Source organism: Pleurodeles waltl, chromosome 10 (assembly GCF_031143425.1).
Source record: "Pleurodeles waltl isolate 20211129_DDA chromosome 10, aPleWal1.hap1.20221129, whole genome shotgun sequence".
Taxonomy (NCBI): Eukaryota; Metazoa; Chordata; class Amphibia; order Caudata; family Salamandridae; genus Pleurodeles; species Pleurodeles waltl.
In genome coordinates, this window is record NC_090449.1 from 259,386,572 (window position 1) to 259,401,748 (window position 15,177).

Below are 15,177 nucleotides of genomic sequence, written 5' to 3' on the forward strand. Positions count from 1 at the left end.
TGCTTAGCACCAATATTTAACGCCTTGGTCTGACCGGGCGTTAAGGTACCTGTGGACCCATTTCCATTGTTAAACACCATGGGAATGGGTCCACAGGTGCCCTCCCCAAGCCCCAGGAACACCCCCACCAGAGGGACATTGGAGGATGGGAGAGCCCATCCCAGGTAAGTCCTAACTTGGGGCCCCCTGCATGGTACAAGGTGCAATGGCCATGCCAGGGGACACTTGTCCTCTGTGCTGGCCATTGGGGTGGTGGGCATGACTCTTGTCTTTCCTAAGACAGGAGTTATGTTTTTGGTGGTTGTGCACCAGAAAATGGCGCTAGTCTGGTTAGAAGATTTTTTTTTAACCTCTAACCATGCTAGCATCATTTTCAGACGCACAACCCCCTCCTTCCCTATTGCCACCCCCACCCGGCCAGCGTCTTTTTTTAAGACGCTAGCCCAAGTTTAGCCCCGGCTTGCGTCATTCTATAAATACGGCGCCCGGCTGGCGTTGTGAAATGACACAAGCCGGCGCTAAACTTTTTGCCTCTAAACTGCGTTAGTGCAGTTTTGTGGCAAAAAGTATAAATATGGGTCTTAGTTTTGTGAGGTGGCACTTGGTTTTCTCCGTTGGCCAATTTGACTCAAGTAAAATGCTAATCGTTCTATGTGATGAGTCCTCCCCACAGAGCCTGCTTCATTTTACTTTTTTTTGCAGCTTTTACATTGCTTATTCCAGTGGCGGCCGGCAGCTTTGGGAGGAGGGCGGGCGGGGCACACACACAAACACACACACAGACTCATTCTTTCACACCCAGACACGCACGCACGCACGCTCACCCATTAACAACACTCATTCCATTCAAACATGCACGCACGCACCATTCATTTGACAAATTCACACACATTCATTCTTACACACACGCACGCACTCACATCCAGTAACAATACTCATTCCATTCAAACATGCACGCACGCACCAAACATTAATTTTACAAGATCAAACACATTCATTCTTTCACACACACACACGCACGCACATCCATGAACAACACTCATAACACTCAAACATGCACGCGCGCACCAAACATTCAAAGGAAAACATAACACACATACATACACACACACACACACTTACCTTCAGCCTCCAGGTCCCAGGAGGGTTGGGACTGCTGCCTTCCTTCATTGGCTGACCTTAGGTCAGCCAATGAGGGAAGGCAGCAGTCCCAGCCTCGTCACAGAGTGGGATGGGGTCAGTGAGACTGCTGACCCCACCTCACTCTGTGACGAAGTGTCACTGATTGACACTCGCCCTGGGCGCTTCAGGGCTTAAACCTGAAGCACCCAGGGAGAGTGTCAATGGGTGACGCTTTCCTCGTCACCCAGGGGAGGGCCTGGAGGCACCTTTGCTGGGCCGAGGAGATCACGCCTATAAGGGTCGTGATCTCCTCAGCCCAGCAAAGTTCAGCTCAGGCAGCTAGGAGTCTGCGCAAATCGCGCATGTCTGCTCCTGGCTGCCTGACCTGAACATAAAGAGTGTCTGTCAGGCTGACCTTTGTTCAGCCTGACAGACACTCTTCATGGGGTGGGGGGGGCGTGGCCCCTCCGCCCTAAAGGACGGGCCGCCACTGGCTTATTCCAAGATGTTTTTAATTTCCATTTTAAGAAAGATTGGTCCGAGGCTTTGCGGCAAAGCGTTGACTTATTTGCAACGGCTACATTTCCCCTCTATTTCTATTAGCATCTGTTCTTTCTTGAAGTGTGCCAATATGAAAAGGAAAATGATGATATTCTAAGCCACCAGAATTTCTAGTTGTTCAGGGTCAATTTAATAGATGTCCAGTATAGATCTGGATGCTAGATGAGATTCCCTAAGTTTTAGGCATTTTTACTGCTGTAGGTTGCACACTCAGGTTATATTATACTAATGATTTTTTGTTTATCTATCATCTATTTTAGGATGTATTTTATCTATCTGAGTATCATGTATTTTGTAAGTATGTAATGTTATGATATTATTTGATTTATTGCTGTGTTGTGCTTTAATGGCTATTTATTTTAGCCGAAATAAAGTCTTTGATGATGATGATTAACAGAGACTGTCTTCTCTTGTCACAAGGCTGCCCTATGTGTTCCACTGTGGGTGAATGGAGGCAGACCATTAGGTTCTTATAACGTTTTATGACAGATTTGATTGCAATGGCTGTCTCCCCTCAGTGAAATTGCTCTTCCTCTTCAGAAGTGTTTCCATATTTGCGGGAGAATGGGATGACTGCAGGAGGTGAAAGCTAAAGAGGAAATAAAACAGATCCTAGGGTGTTTTCATGTTTAAGTTATGTTATTATTGGGATTTGTGTCGGGTGTGTATGATTTTGTCCAGGTGTATATAATTGTCCGATTCCCTTTCATAAGGAGGTCTCCCTCCTGCCTACTGAGGCTCCGCCTCACGTGCGGAGGCCCGCTAAAGTGTGCAGAAGGTAAAATATGGCTGCAAAGTTACTTGTACTAACTTTCTGCTAATAAGTTACATTTATTCTGAGTCCACTCCCTAAACAGAGGTGGTGAAGACATGAAAGTCTACACTTTACCCTCAGAAATGGTGAATAGTATAAAGAAGTAAATTTACTACAAAGTGTACAAGTACGTTTACCTGCGTAAATTTTCTTACATGCAGGTTTACCTTAGTGAACAGGCCCTGTTGTCTCATCATATCTGGGGCCAGATAGTTTTTTTAAAATATTAACTAATTGAGTATTGCATCAAACGTAGTTGATATGAGACTGTAGATACTGAGTTGTATGTCAGAATATAATTGTCTGAAATATATAGGGTGGCATCCTAAAGATCGTTTGCAAACAAATCGGCCTATTGGGTGCAGATTTTCTATTATTAACTCCAACTGGATACTTAGCAAACAATATTTACGCCAGAGAATTTTCTGAGAATGACATGCCGGTACCATAGCTGCCTTTGTCTTGTAGGTTGATTTTGTAGTTACGATGATACAATCACCTTTCATTACAACAAGAGACAAAACATACAAACAGATGCTGCCAAACAGGGATTGTTCGGTTCAGAACTAGGGTAAAGGCCATAATGTATGGTATGGAATCAAGAGGGAAGAGGATGTAGCAGGTTAGAGGCCATTAAGTTTGTATCATAGATATTTGTGTGCTATTGTAACAGCTGGAGGAAGGTATCCGGTATATCTCTGCGTGTTGTGAAGCTACCACTTCGTGCTCATTGGAACAGGCTCTACAGCATCAGCTGGTATAGACAATGTGCAAGAAGTAGGACATCCTATTATTGCTTTCCTAAATAAGATAAGGCAAGGGTACAAGACTCAAGCTCCTGCCCTTGCTTGTAAGACAAGGTGTCATGCTGCCCGGTGTGGAATTTGATTGTGGAGAAGTCCTGTATTCTTGGAAGGGCAGCTCTCAGCACTTATATTAATAGCACAGTTGTTTCACTAGAGATATTGCAAAATACTTTTAGTGGCAAGTGTTTTTATTCGTAAAATCGTTGTTAAATTGACAAACATCTAGTGTTAACTGTATTATAAAGAAGCATCACAAATAAACGGAATCAGAAAGCTAAGGACCAAGCATGTAAAAGAGTATGTAAACAGGTCCTAAGCTGCCAATGGCAATAGTTACTATTGTTTGACATATTTTAAAAGATGTTTAATTCATGAAATATGGTGCAGCGTTGTTTGTGCAGCCAGTGACGTACTCAGTTTATAAAGGTCTGTGTCAGATTATTTACTGTCCTATAGCAAAATCACCATTAGAAACAAAGTATGGGCTCAAAGACTGACAAGTTAATTGTAAAGTTTCAATAGATCAAATGCTTGTAATCAAAATATGCCATAATGTACGGAAAGTCAATGAATGAGTATCACACAGTTGACATTTCCATCCTTGTGGGTTATTTCTGGGCTCTTCAACAAGACCGACGTTGGTTTCATAAGTTATTTTAACACTGCAATTCTTTAAGAATGCGCGAATGACACAGGCTCTCAGAAATCAGAGAGTACACAATTGTGTCATATTGTTTTTTTTGTAGAAGGATTAAAGTTCCTTGGAGTGCATAACTTGTAAATTGCTAACCCAGTGTGACCAGGAAGAGTCCTACTTGATAGGGATAGAACTAAGGCCAAGCTTCTGGGACCTTCATGGATAACTAACTCAAGTAAACAGTCTTTCAAGGGAGTCATGAGCATCAGCAGTCCATCTGACCTTGACACCTCAAAAAGCATCAGCATTTAGTAAAAAGGGATGAGATGTGCACGTGAACCAGAAGAACCGTATCTGCTGTCAAGACTACTTTGTCAAATTGACTTGACTCCTAGTACATATGACTTACAGTCAGCTATTAACACAGTGGTGGATTAGTACAGCATGAATCAAATCTTGCCACAATCCATTTGACTTTGTAGATCACTCATATCTCTAGGTTTTGATTCCCAGAGAAAATGTTTCCTGTGTGTGTTGTGTCAAGGATCCCTAAGCTCCTGGCTGGCACTCAAATTCTCGGGACGGTGGTGGGCATTGAGTGCAAGAGGCAGCTGAAGTTTTTTGTCATGAGCCATCAAAAATGACTTTGAATCACCCAGAAAAATGATTTGCATGTTCCCTTCGGCGCACTCATCCTTTCAAATAATACACCCCACAAATCCATAACTGGATCCAGCCGAACCATATCCAATATACTCAATCTTTAAGCAAGGCATTATCCTCCTCCAGTCTCATCCAAAATAATCCATCACTAAATAGTGCATTGTCTCTGTCCAATATAATCCACCAATATCTACCCATTATGATCCCTCACTAAAGAATACATTAGTCCAGTCCAATCTCTATCCAATATGATCTATCACTAAACAATACATTAGCCTCCTCCAGTCACATCTAATATGTTCCATCATTAACAGCTGCATTAGTTTACTTCACTGTCTATCTAAAATGATCCACCAATCTTTATCCAATACGGTCCATCACTAATATATACATTACCCTCCTTGAATCTCAATCCAATGTGAACCGCCATTAAACGATACAGGTATTTACTGCAATCTCTATCCACCAGGATACATCATTCAACAATATGTTAGACTGTGTGACAAGTAACTATTCAATAGGAACGAGCTACCTCTATGTGAAACTCAGAGAGAATATACAGATAGTTATAAGAACTTCTGAACATCTTGGCACAACATAAAGTGCCAAACATAATATAAATGCTGTCTGCTCATGGGCTGTGGGGGACTCCCAGTCCCAAGTCACACCATGCCTGGAGGCGTTGCAATTGCCTGCACCTGGGGGTATTGAAGACATGCTTAAAGCACCTGCATCTATCCTGCAGTGCGGGATCATCCATGCACTGCTGTCTGCTCATGTGCTGCGGGGGACTCCCAGTCTCACGTCACTCAGTGCACGGAGGCACCGTATTTTCCCACACCTGGGGGCATTGAGAATGCGCTTAAAGCACCTGCATCTATCCCAGAGCCTGGGGTCATCTAAGCACTGCTTTCTATTTTTGGGCTGTGGGGGACTCTCAGTCTCAAGTCACACCTGCCTGGATGCTCCACAATATCCGAACCTGGGGGGCATTGAGGTCGTGCTTAAAGTGCCTGCATCTATCCCGCAGCATGGGATGCACCTTGTGCGGAGCCTGGGCCAAGGGTGGAACTGTCCTGCACCTGTCCTGTGCCCGGAAGAGGCTGACCTGGGCCTCCCTTCTAACATCTTTGGTGGGATTTTCTACTAAGCTGATGACAGTTTTGTACTGGAGAAATCGGAGGCTTCTTCATCCCCTGTGGCTTCTCACTGGGCCCTGTGACTTTAGGATTGCTATGCATATACTTATCTTCTAAACTAAGGAGGTCATTGGGAAAAAGAAAGTGGACTTTATTAATGCCACGGATAAGAGGCCAAGGCCAATTAAATTGATATTGCCCTTTCTGAGTCATACAGTAGGGTTACTCACAGATGAGATCTCGTGTGCTTTGTGCTCCTATTGGTAATGATTATGGGGGTCATTACGACCTTGGCGGGCGGCGGTGGTAACCGCCGTGCGGCCGCCAATGCGGCCGCACTCACGGGGCCCCCATTATGACATTCCCGCTGGGCCGGCGGGCGCAAACCAAGTTTGCGCCCGCCGGCCCAGCGGGGATGAGGCCGCAACATAGGAGCCAGCTCCTAATGGAGCCGGCGGTGTTGCGGTCGTGCGACGGGTGCAGTTGCACCCGTCGCGCTTTTCACTGTCTGCTATGCAGACAGTAAAAAGCTGGCCGGGGCCCAGAAACAGGCTGGCGGTAGGGGTGTCATAATCCCCAGGGCAGCGCTGCTTGCAGCGCTGCCCTGGTGGATTATCACCGCCAGGGCTAAAACAGCAGTAAACCGCCGGCCCCGGCGGTGCGACCGCGGCTCTTCCGCCGCGGTCGTAATAGGGCTGGAAGCGCCGCCAGCCTGTTGGCGGTGCTTCCGTCCTATTAGCCCTGGCGGTCTCGGACAGCCAGGGTCAAAATGACCACCTATGTTTTTAATCGACCTGCAATAAAGAAGACTTCAGTGACCTTGTCGTCCAACTTTGGTTTCTGCAATTTCACAGGCTCCTGCCACATGCAGTGGTTGCTCAGCCCCTCAGATGGGCTCCAGGCATGATGAGATGACACTATTGCACACCCCAATGGTCTACGAGTTCCTACTCCTGTTGTCCTCCAGCCCCCTCAAATAATAACCCATGAGGAATACCCCTACCCTGACATTACAAGCTACCATTTATGATCAAGAGGAACTGCATACCCTGTTAACCTGTAGTGGAGAGGATCATAAAATTCTATTCAATTGGACGAAGTAAAATCAGCTCCTGTCACTCTTCAGGTGAGGCCCCTGGGCCAGATGGTGTTTTGGGTGATTTCTCCTAGTCCGTTGTTGATATGTGGACCCTTTATTAGCCCTGCATCTAACTGCAGCTGCCAGAGGTTCTTTGTCTCTGACTTGCCACCAGTCAGTAATTGTACCAATTTATTAAAAGGACTGTAGATCATATCCAGCATGCTTTAGGTCCATTCCCCATGTTGATTCAGAGGTTAAATTCATAGGTCGGGTTTTGCTGGACCTGCTTTCATCCTGGGCCAATGAACATAGTATCTTATTATTATGGGTTTAGGCCTGGAAAGGGTACAATTGAACAAAATTTACATTTTCATCTACTGATTTTGTAAATATACCAAAGCCTAGAGGGGTGCAATTCATCTGGCCTTCGTGGACCTCAGCTCAGCTTGTGATAAAGTCAGTCACCCGAAGCTGTGGTACATGATGGCACAGATGTGGGTTGAGCCCGCATTGGTCTTCTTTTTCATGATTTGCACGAGGATCTCTCAGCATCAGTTAGATATGGCCCCAATGGGAAATGCACATCACATTTCAAATTAAATCTGGGCTGTATTCTTGCACCTTTTTTATTTATTTTTTATGTTAATCAGCTGGAATCTGTCTTAACAGAATCATCTTTGGATGTTCCAAGGGTCAGAGGCCGCACAATCCCTGCTCTGCATTATGCAGAGGACACATTTTCAATTGCAAGTACAGCCAGTGGCCCACAGTGTCTTTCAGATATTTTTATTGGTTTTATTGACAGCTTTGATCTCTCCACCAATTCTTCTATCTTCCATGCAATGGTGTTGGTCCCAAAAAAGACTAACACCCTGAAATTTGTGGTACATGGTCACCACATAACCCAGGTTGAGAACTTTCAAAATTTGGGAGTTCAAATGGATTCTCATCTCAACAGGCACTCGTTGATTAAACACAACATAATGTTTTTTAATAGAGCTATCTACAGCATAGGTGACGTTTCTTGCCGGCTAGGGCACACTCATTTTTTGTTATTTTTAAGGCCAAATGTGCCCCTATAGTCAGCTGTAGATGTGGGATTTGGTACTATGAGTCTGTTGCATATATCCAAATGCAGAAAACAAGTTCTTCAGAAGGCTTCTAAGGATTCCACATAGCATACCCCTTGAGATTGCCCACAAAGAATTTGGTATGGGTTATGTTCCCGATTTAATGTGCCTTCACCCTTGCTTCTCTTGCTTTCAGTATGGGCAGAGGGTGAGCTAGAGTTCAATAGATCAATCATTCGTGACTGCATAGGTTTGGATAACTTGTTAAATATCCCTGGTTAGGTTTTAAAAAGCCTGAAAACCTTAGGGATACTCACGTTCCTTTTTGGAACTGGACAGCATTTTGAAAAGTAATCATATTTGGGTGAAACAGGCATTCAGAGAGAATGTTGTGGCAGAACATGAGACACTTGCTGTTGGAAATGGCCCTTCCTGTAGGGCTATCCCCAAACTTTTTGACTTTCTCCCCCTATTTTTTCTGACCATTGTTTTGTTGGCCTTAAGACTCTGATCACTTTACCACTGTAACCTGTGCTAAACTGCATATGCCTCTCCCCTAAACATGGTATATTGGTGTATCCACTATTGGCATATTTAATTCACCTGTATGTCCCTACTAACGTGCTATACCATACACCCAGGCCCTTTAAAATTAAATGCTACTAGTTAGCCTGCAGCACTGATTATACCACCCACTTAAGTGGCTCTGTAAACATGTCTCAGGCCTGCCACTGCAGAGCCTGTGTGTACAGACTCACTGCCACCCCAACTTGGTATCTAAAACCTCTTTCCAAGCCCAGAACTCTCCTTTTCTTACATATAAGTTACCCCTAAGGTAGGCCCTAGGTAGCTCATAGCATAGCAAAATGCAGGACATGTACTTTTCAGATTTTCATGTCCTAATAATGAAAAATCCCCAAAGTCATTTTCCATTACTGTGATGCCCGCCCCACTCATAGGCCAGCAGTGTGAATTTCCTTATAATACGCTTAAGCTGTAATTCATGAGCTGAGATAGCAGCTGCATCATGTTTAGTACCATTGGAATGATAATAATAAATCCTCTTTACTGGTAAGTCAGATTTATTATCACTATTTTAGAAATGCCACTTTTAGAAAGTGGGCATTTCTCTGCACTCACTGCGATGTGTGCCTACAGCCTATCTCCAATGTACGTCACCCTGGGCTGGGTGACAGCTACACTTGTGCATGTCCTCCAGACACCCACAACACAGGACATTCAACTGCATCTGCATGCATCTGCATACTGATGGGTCTTCCTGGAGAGGAGGTTGGGAAGGGCTCGTACTTACACCTCAAGGGGTAGTGACCAAAGTCCATACAAAGGGGCTGATTACCTCCCACTGATAGGCTGGAGGCGAGGCTGACCTTAAAAGGGGACCTGTGCACTTCACAAGAACTCTTTGTAGTCATCCCCCCCACTAAAGGCACTTTCTAGTATAAGTACTGGGTCTCTGACCCATTCAAATCGGGACACTTCTGGACTCAAGAAAACAGTGCTGAAGTAAAATCTGCTGTGTGCCAGGATAGCCACTCTGCCAGGACTGACTTCTCCCAGGAACTGCTGCCCTGCCTTGCTATGCTTCCCTGCTGCCTGCTGACCTCTGTCCAGCAGCCCAAGACTCATCCATCAAACCCAGAGTGACTCAGAGCGGCTTTTGCTTTAATTTTCCACTGGCTTTCTCCGAACACCCTGAGCAACTTTGCAGGACTTTACCACTTGCTTTGATCAGTCATCTGGAGCGGCTCTGCTAACCTTCGCTACCCACTTTCATCAATCACCCGAGCGGCTTTGCTGGACTTTGCTGCTTGCTTTCTTTAATCACTCAGAGCAGCCCTGCTAACCTTCGCTGCCCACTTTCGTCAATCGACCTGAGTGGCATTGCTGGACTTTCCCGCTTTCTTTCTTCAATCATCTGGAGCGGCTCTGCTAACCTTTGCCACCTGCTCTCATCAATCACCCTGAGCGGCTTTGCTAGAACTTGCCACTTGCTTTCTTCAGTTACCCGATACAGCTCTGCTAACCCTTGCCGCCAAATTTTTTCAAACACCATTAGCGGCCTTGCTGGACGTTGATGCTTACTTTCTTCAATCGCCCAGAGTGGCTCTGCTAACGTTCGCTGCCCACTTTCTCCAAATACTCTGAGCTGATTTGCTGAACTTGGCTGCATCACAGTTTACCCGCGGTCTCCACCTGCTTTCCTGGTGACTGCGCCCGGGAAGCACCCAGACAACCCCCGAGAGGAGTGCACCCCGGACATTACCGCAACCTGTGGAAACAACGGCACCACCACCTCTTCTATCCTATCATCAGTTATCAATCTTATTTTACTTAATCCTACAAAGGGAATATTTAGTCACTGACTAATTGGATTTTTATTGTTCTGATCTTGACTTATGCAGATAAACAAGCTTTATTTTTCTACATCTGTGTGGAGTCTTTTTGTGGTGTACCTCCTGTGATTATTGTGAGTTTGTTACACAAATACTTTACACATTGCCTTCTAAGATGCACTTATCTGCTGTGCTCCAAGATACCAGAGGTCGAGCACAGGTTAATTTAGGTTGTGTATTTTGACTTATCCTGACTAGGATTGTGGTCCCTACTTGGACAGGATGCATACCACTGCCAGCTAGAGACCCAATTTCGAACACTTGCCCTGAACAAGTAGTCAGTACGCTATTTGACATTGGTGAAAACTGTAGTGGCATAGAGCTGTATTTGATCTTAGATATGTCTAGCTACCACCAAAGGCTGTTGACACTTTTTAGGATTATTTTTTTCCTATGGCTCCTGCCCTTTAGTGGTAATTGTGGTAATGATTCTGATTTGCCTGTGTGTTTGTGTGACAATGCGGCCATCTCTGACACCTTGCATATAGTCATGATTTGCCCTAGGTAGAGTGATTTGCGCCACAAATATATACAACCCTTTTGTTATCAATGAATTTTTATCAAGTAGGACCAGCATTATTATTTGTACAGTTTTTATCAACACTGACAGTATGTTATTTTTTATAATGGTTTCTTTATGAAGTATTGAAGCAAGATCAATTCTGCCTTTTTTAACTCTGTATGTTGCTAATTTGTAATTAACGCATTTTATTGTGTATGACTTTTGTTATTTTATTTCTAAAATTGAATAAAGTATATTGATGATGAATATAAATTAGAAGACATAATGTAATAGAACATGATACATTAAGGTATAACACCTGAGAAATGTAAATTGATAGTCATTGTTCACTCCTTGTCATCTGTTTCACATTATAGGAAACGTATGGGCTTATTTACACACTGCTTGCCCCACCGGTGCGTCACTGTTTTTGCCACTTTGCATTGCTTTACATGGTCTTGTAGATATGGAGTAAGGCAACACAAGGCAAGTCACTGTGTTGCTTTACTTTGCATCAGGGAGGCTTTTCATGGGTGTTGCAGTGGGTGTTCCCATGCAACACCCACAGATTTACAGGGTTTTGTTAACTTGGGAATGCGTCAAAAGCCTCTGCCTCCCCAAGGGTGGCGTAAGGGTGATATAACGGGGAGAAATCACATTATTTTCCCTGTTTTCCTCTTTGTATTTGTGCTGCAAAATGAGGAAAAGGAGGAAAATGCCTCTCCTGATTGTTTTTCTGCAAGAAGGTGTCCCTTCTTGCACAAAAACAATCATTCCTGCAACCAAGGCATCCTTGAACGATGGTGCAAGAGTGCCAGCGTTGGCGAATGCCAGCAATCTGTGCACCAGCGCAGGGGACACGGCCAGGAATGCACCATATCTTGTAGGTACGGCACATTCCTGCCCTTTTCTTTTGACGTAGGGCAGCCCGGCAAGAAGGCTTGCGCCACAGCCCTGCGCCAAAAGCTTGTAAATGAGGCCTGGTATGTTCTACACAAATATACATTTTGTTGATGTTAGGTCAAAAATTAAATATATGTCATATATGTCATTTCAAATAGTTACAATGTTCTGTAAGCGTGCTGTCATTGGTGGCATTGGGATAACACTTCTGAGTCCTTTGGTTTTAAAAACTAAGAAAACAATAGTTGGGCCTTGGGGCGAATATTTTTCATACGCGTGGGCTTTATGACTAGAGTCGTCACTGAACAAACATGTCTTGGAAGAGGTACCATCAAAAATGAAAGATTAATATTTTCATGGGTTTCATGCCCTGTGGTCAAAGGTAAATTAAATCCAATTAAGATACATGAAAGGTAAAAACATGGAACACACTTCAGTGTGTCAGTTAAACAACGCATTCCAAGACGTTTGACGGTGTCAAATACTCTGATCCTCTTTATTCCACTGCAAGAAAAATCAAGTTGAACCTGCTGACAGCTGTTGTTCTGACAAGATATGCACTTCAGCATTTACAAAGCAGAGTGGTTGTAAAAGACGAAACTGTCACAGCAGGATGGCTAGTGATCAAAGAAAAAAGGTGATGTATCTGGTAAAGGGCTTGCCCACTTGAAACCTGCTCAGCCACTGTCCCTGAAGGCACGCCGTGACACATGTTTCGATCAAGAATGAACACCCTCGACCTTCTAGGTATTGAAACGTACAAAATGCTCTGAAATTAAATTAAAATACTGGTCAACGAGGGTGTGTTCTTGGTAATTCGCAATTATCCGATGTACAAATACCACTACACTGAGCCCTTTGATTTCAAGTACTAAAGCTATAAGACAATTGCAATATAGGTAGTGAAATTAAACGTATTCTGAAATATATATGTGATGGTGCGTGTTATATAGATGACTTTCCTTTACATTTAGGATTTCCTTTAGAATACGAAGATGTTCCATTGCTACTTCGATCTAACTCTGTCTGCCTCAGGTGGTCTCGTTAAATGATCACAATAAACTGTTCTATGATAGACAATAAAATGGGGAACGTTTTCCCCTACGACTGACGTGGCCAGTATGCTGTGATTCCCAAAAAATAAATGCTAAGACTAAATTGCCTTCACAAAGATATATTGTGCGCGTGTTAAAATAAAATTAAACTCAGTGCGGTGTCAATAAAACTTTCTGCACAATATTGCTGTAATTTCAATTTTAAATATGAGGGTGAAAATATTGTTGTTCGTTGCTGTCATGCAGGGAGCCCCCTTGTTCCAAGGCGATAAGATAAGCAGTTTGGGTGGGTACCAAGAATGACCAACGGTCGTGGGGGTCGGTCACGTCCCTCCTGCCCACCTCCTCTTTATAAGTGGACACAGCTGGGGACAGCACCGACTCCTCTCCACCGTCCACCTCGTGCTGACCGTGAGCCGCCCGCACCGAAGCCACCAAGATGACCCTGACCGACGCAGAGAAGGCCGCAGTGCTCTCCCTGTGGGGAAAGGCCTCCGGCGACCTCGAGGCCCTGGGAGCCGAAGCTCTGGACAGGTAACACCCGGGCGGGCTGCGCATGAAGTGTTCTGCCTCAAAAACGGACGCAATTGACAATAGACTAGGGTTAGGAGCTTATTGGAAATAAAAGAACCACCAGTCCTTTAAATCGAAATATAAAATTGCAGGTGCCCTCTATTTAGAGTACCCGTGTTTGCTTCTTAGAAGTAAACCCCCGCCAAAATGTATTGCAACAAGGGAGAGAAGTGCAGGTTCCTCACAATAACTACCAATTTAAAGCACTGAGAACAGCACTGGAAACTGTTTTATATGGCACCATCTTTTAGACTATAATTTGTGGACACGGTATTATAATATCTACTGTAGGAATCATTTTAGGTGCACTAAAATTCACTCAGGACACATACTGCTTGAATATCTGCAGAGCTGCAATGCGGGAAGGCCAAATCAGCACAGAGCCATCTAAAAATTATGCGCCCATGATAGCATCAAAACAGAAAAGTACTTTTTAGCAAGGCAAGTTGATCACTCTTGCAAGCGACTTGTTCTCAAGTGAGTCTCTTCAGTTCAAATTCCTACATGCAGACATCTGCTCGTGGCTACTTTTTAGTGGAAATTGGGCGGGCTATGTGTTGGAAATTAACGTATTTTCCCTTTGGCCCATTATTTGTGCTTGCATTCATTTGGGCTAGGTGTTGGCCAAAGCCAAGTCACACTACGTTAATAGATCTAACCTTGCCTGGAGGTCTAGAGGTTTTTGTGCTATTCTACTCGTGTTTTCACAACCTGCATACATAAACAGGGATTACCCACTCATTCATTTAGAGAAAGTTGAACTGTACCAGTTTATGGTACCATGGGTAATCCTTTGGGACATGTAAAGCGACCCAGACTGCAGTTTGTTTTTATTATAGGCAATGTATACAAATTCAAACGTGTCTATCATTTTTAGAATAGGGCACCTAGGCTCTATACCTTTTGTACTTTCGTATAGGGTTGAAATTTCAGTATTAAAAAATAGGGAATGAAATATCGCTCACAAACTCACATCAGACGTACACATTTGATGTAAGATGCAACACCGAAGTGAAGTGAGCTGCTAACTGTTTGAGCCTTCAAGAAACGTGTTTTTTATTTTTTATTTTAGGCTTTTCAAAAGCTTCGGCCACAGCAAGACGTACTTCAGCCATTTTGACACCAGCTCGGGATCTGCTGATCTGCGTAATCATGGTGCCAAAGTGCTCGGCGCCCTGGGAGAAGCGGCTAAAAATATGGACAACCTTGACCAGGCCCTTTCGAAACTGAGCGACCTGCACGCCTACAACCTCCGCGTTGACCCCGGGAACTTCAAGGTGAGACAAGACTACAAAGTATACCAAACAGAGGAACTTAACTGTTGCTCTGCTTGCATGGTCAAATGCTGCAGTGAGTATTTTGTTCTGTAGATCAGAATTTCAAAGCTGTAACAAACAAGAGCACTCTTTAATTTTTATTAGCTTCATGAAGTCTCTTGATAGCATTGCACTTTATAAATATTTAAATTAAAAAAGTATTCAAAGGTAAAAGAGGGAGATCCTATACTTCCTGTTTGGAACCTAAGCAAACCTCTCCACACACGTTGGACCTTCCTGACCACAAAATATTTAGTGCATTTGTTACTACTTAAGGCCCTAATTTTGAGAAGGGTTGGAAGCAGTAAAACATGTATTAAATGTGCATAAGTGAATAGTAGTGCATCTGGCACAATTGTGGTATTTAGGGGCATATTTATACTCTGTTTGCGCTGGAATTGCGTCATTTTTTTTTACGCAAATCCGACGCAAAACGAACTCCATATTTATACATTGGCGTTAGATGCGTCTAGCGCCAAAGTTCATGGAGTTTGCATCATTTTTTAGCGTGGACACCTACT

The 15,177-nt window shown here is 43.9% G+C and overlaps 1 protein-coding gene across 1 annotated transcript in view; it reads left to right on the forward strand.

Moving 5' to 3' along the window:
* The first annotated feature begins 13,157 nt into the window (after window positions 1-13,157).
* LOC138261445 (hemoglobin subunit alpha-3-like) overlaps window positions 13,158-15,177 on the forward strand; it is a 44,119-nt gene continuing 42,099 nt past the window's right edge. Inside the window, exons 1-2 of the mRNA XM_069210393.1 lie at window positions 13,158-13,301; window positions 14,413-14,617. Coding sequence (XP_069066494.1) covers window positions 13,207-13,301; window positions 14,413-14,617 — 300 coding nt within the window. The 5' untranslated portion in view covers window positions 13,158-13,206. The remainder of the gene's footprint in view (window positions 13,302-14,412; window positions 14,618-15,177) is intronic.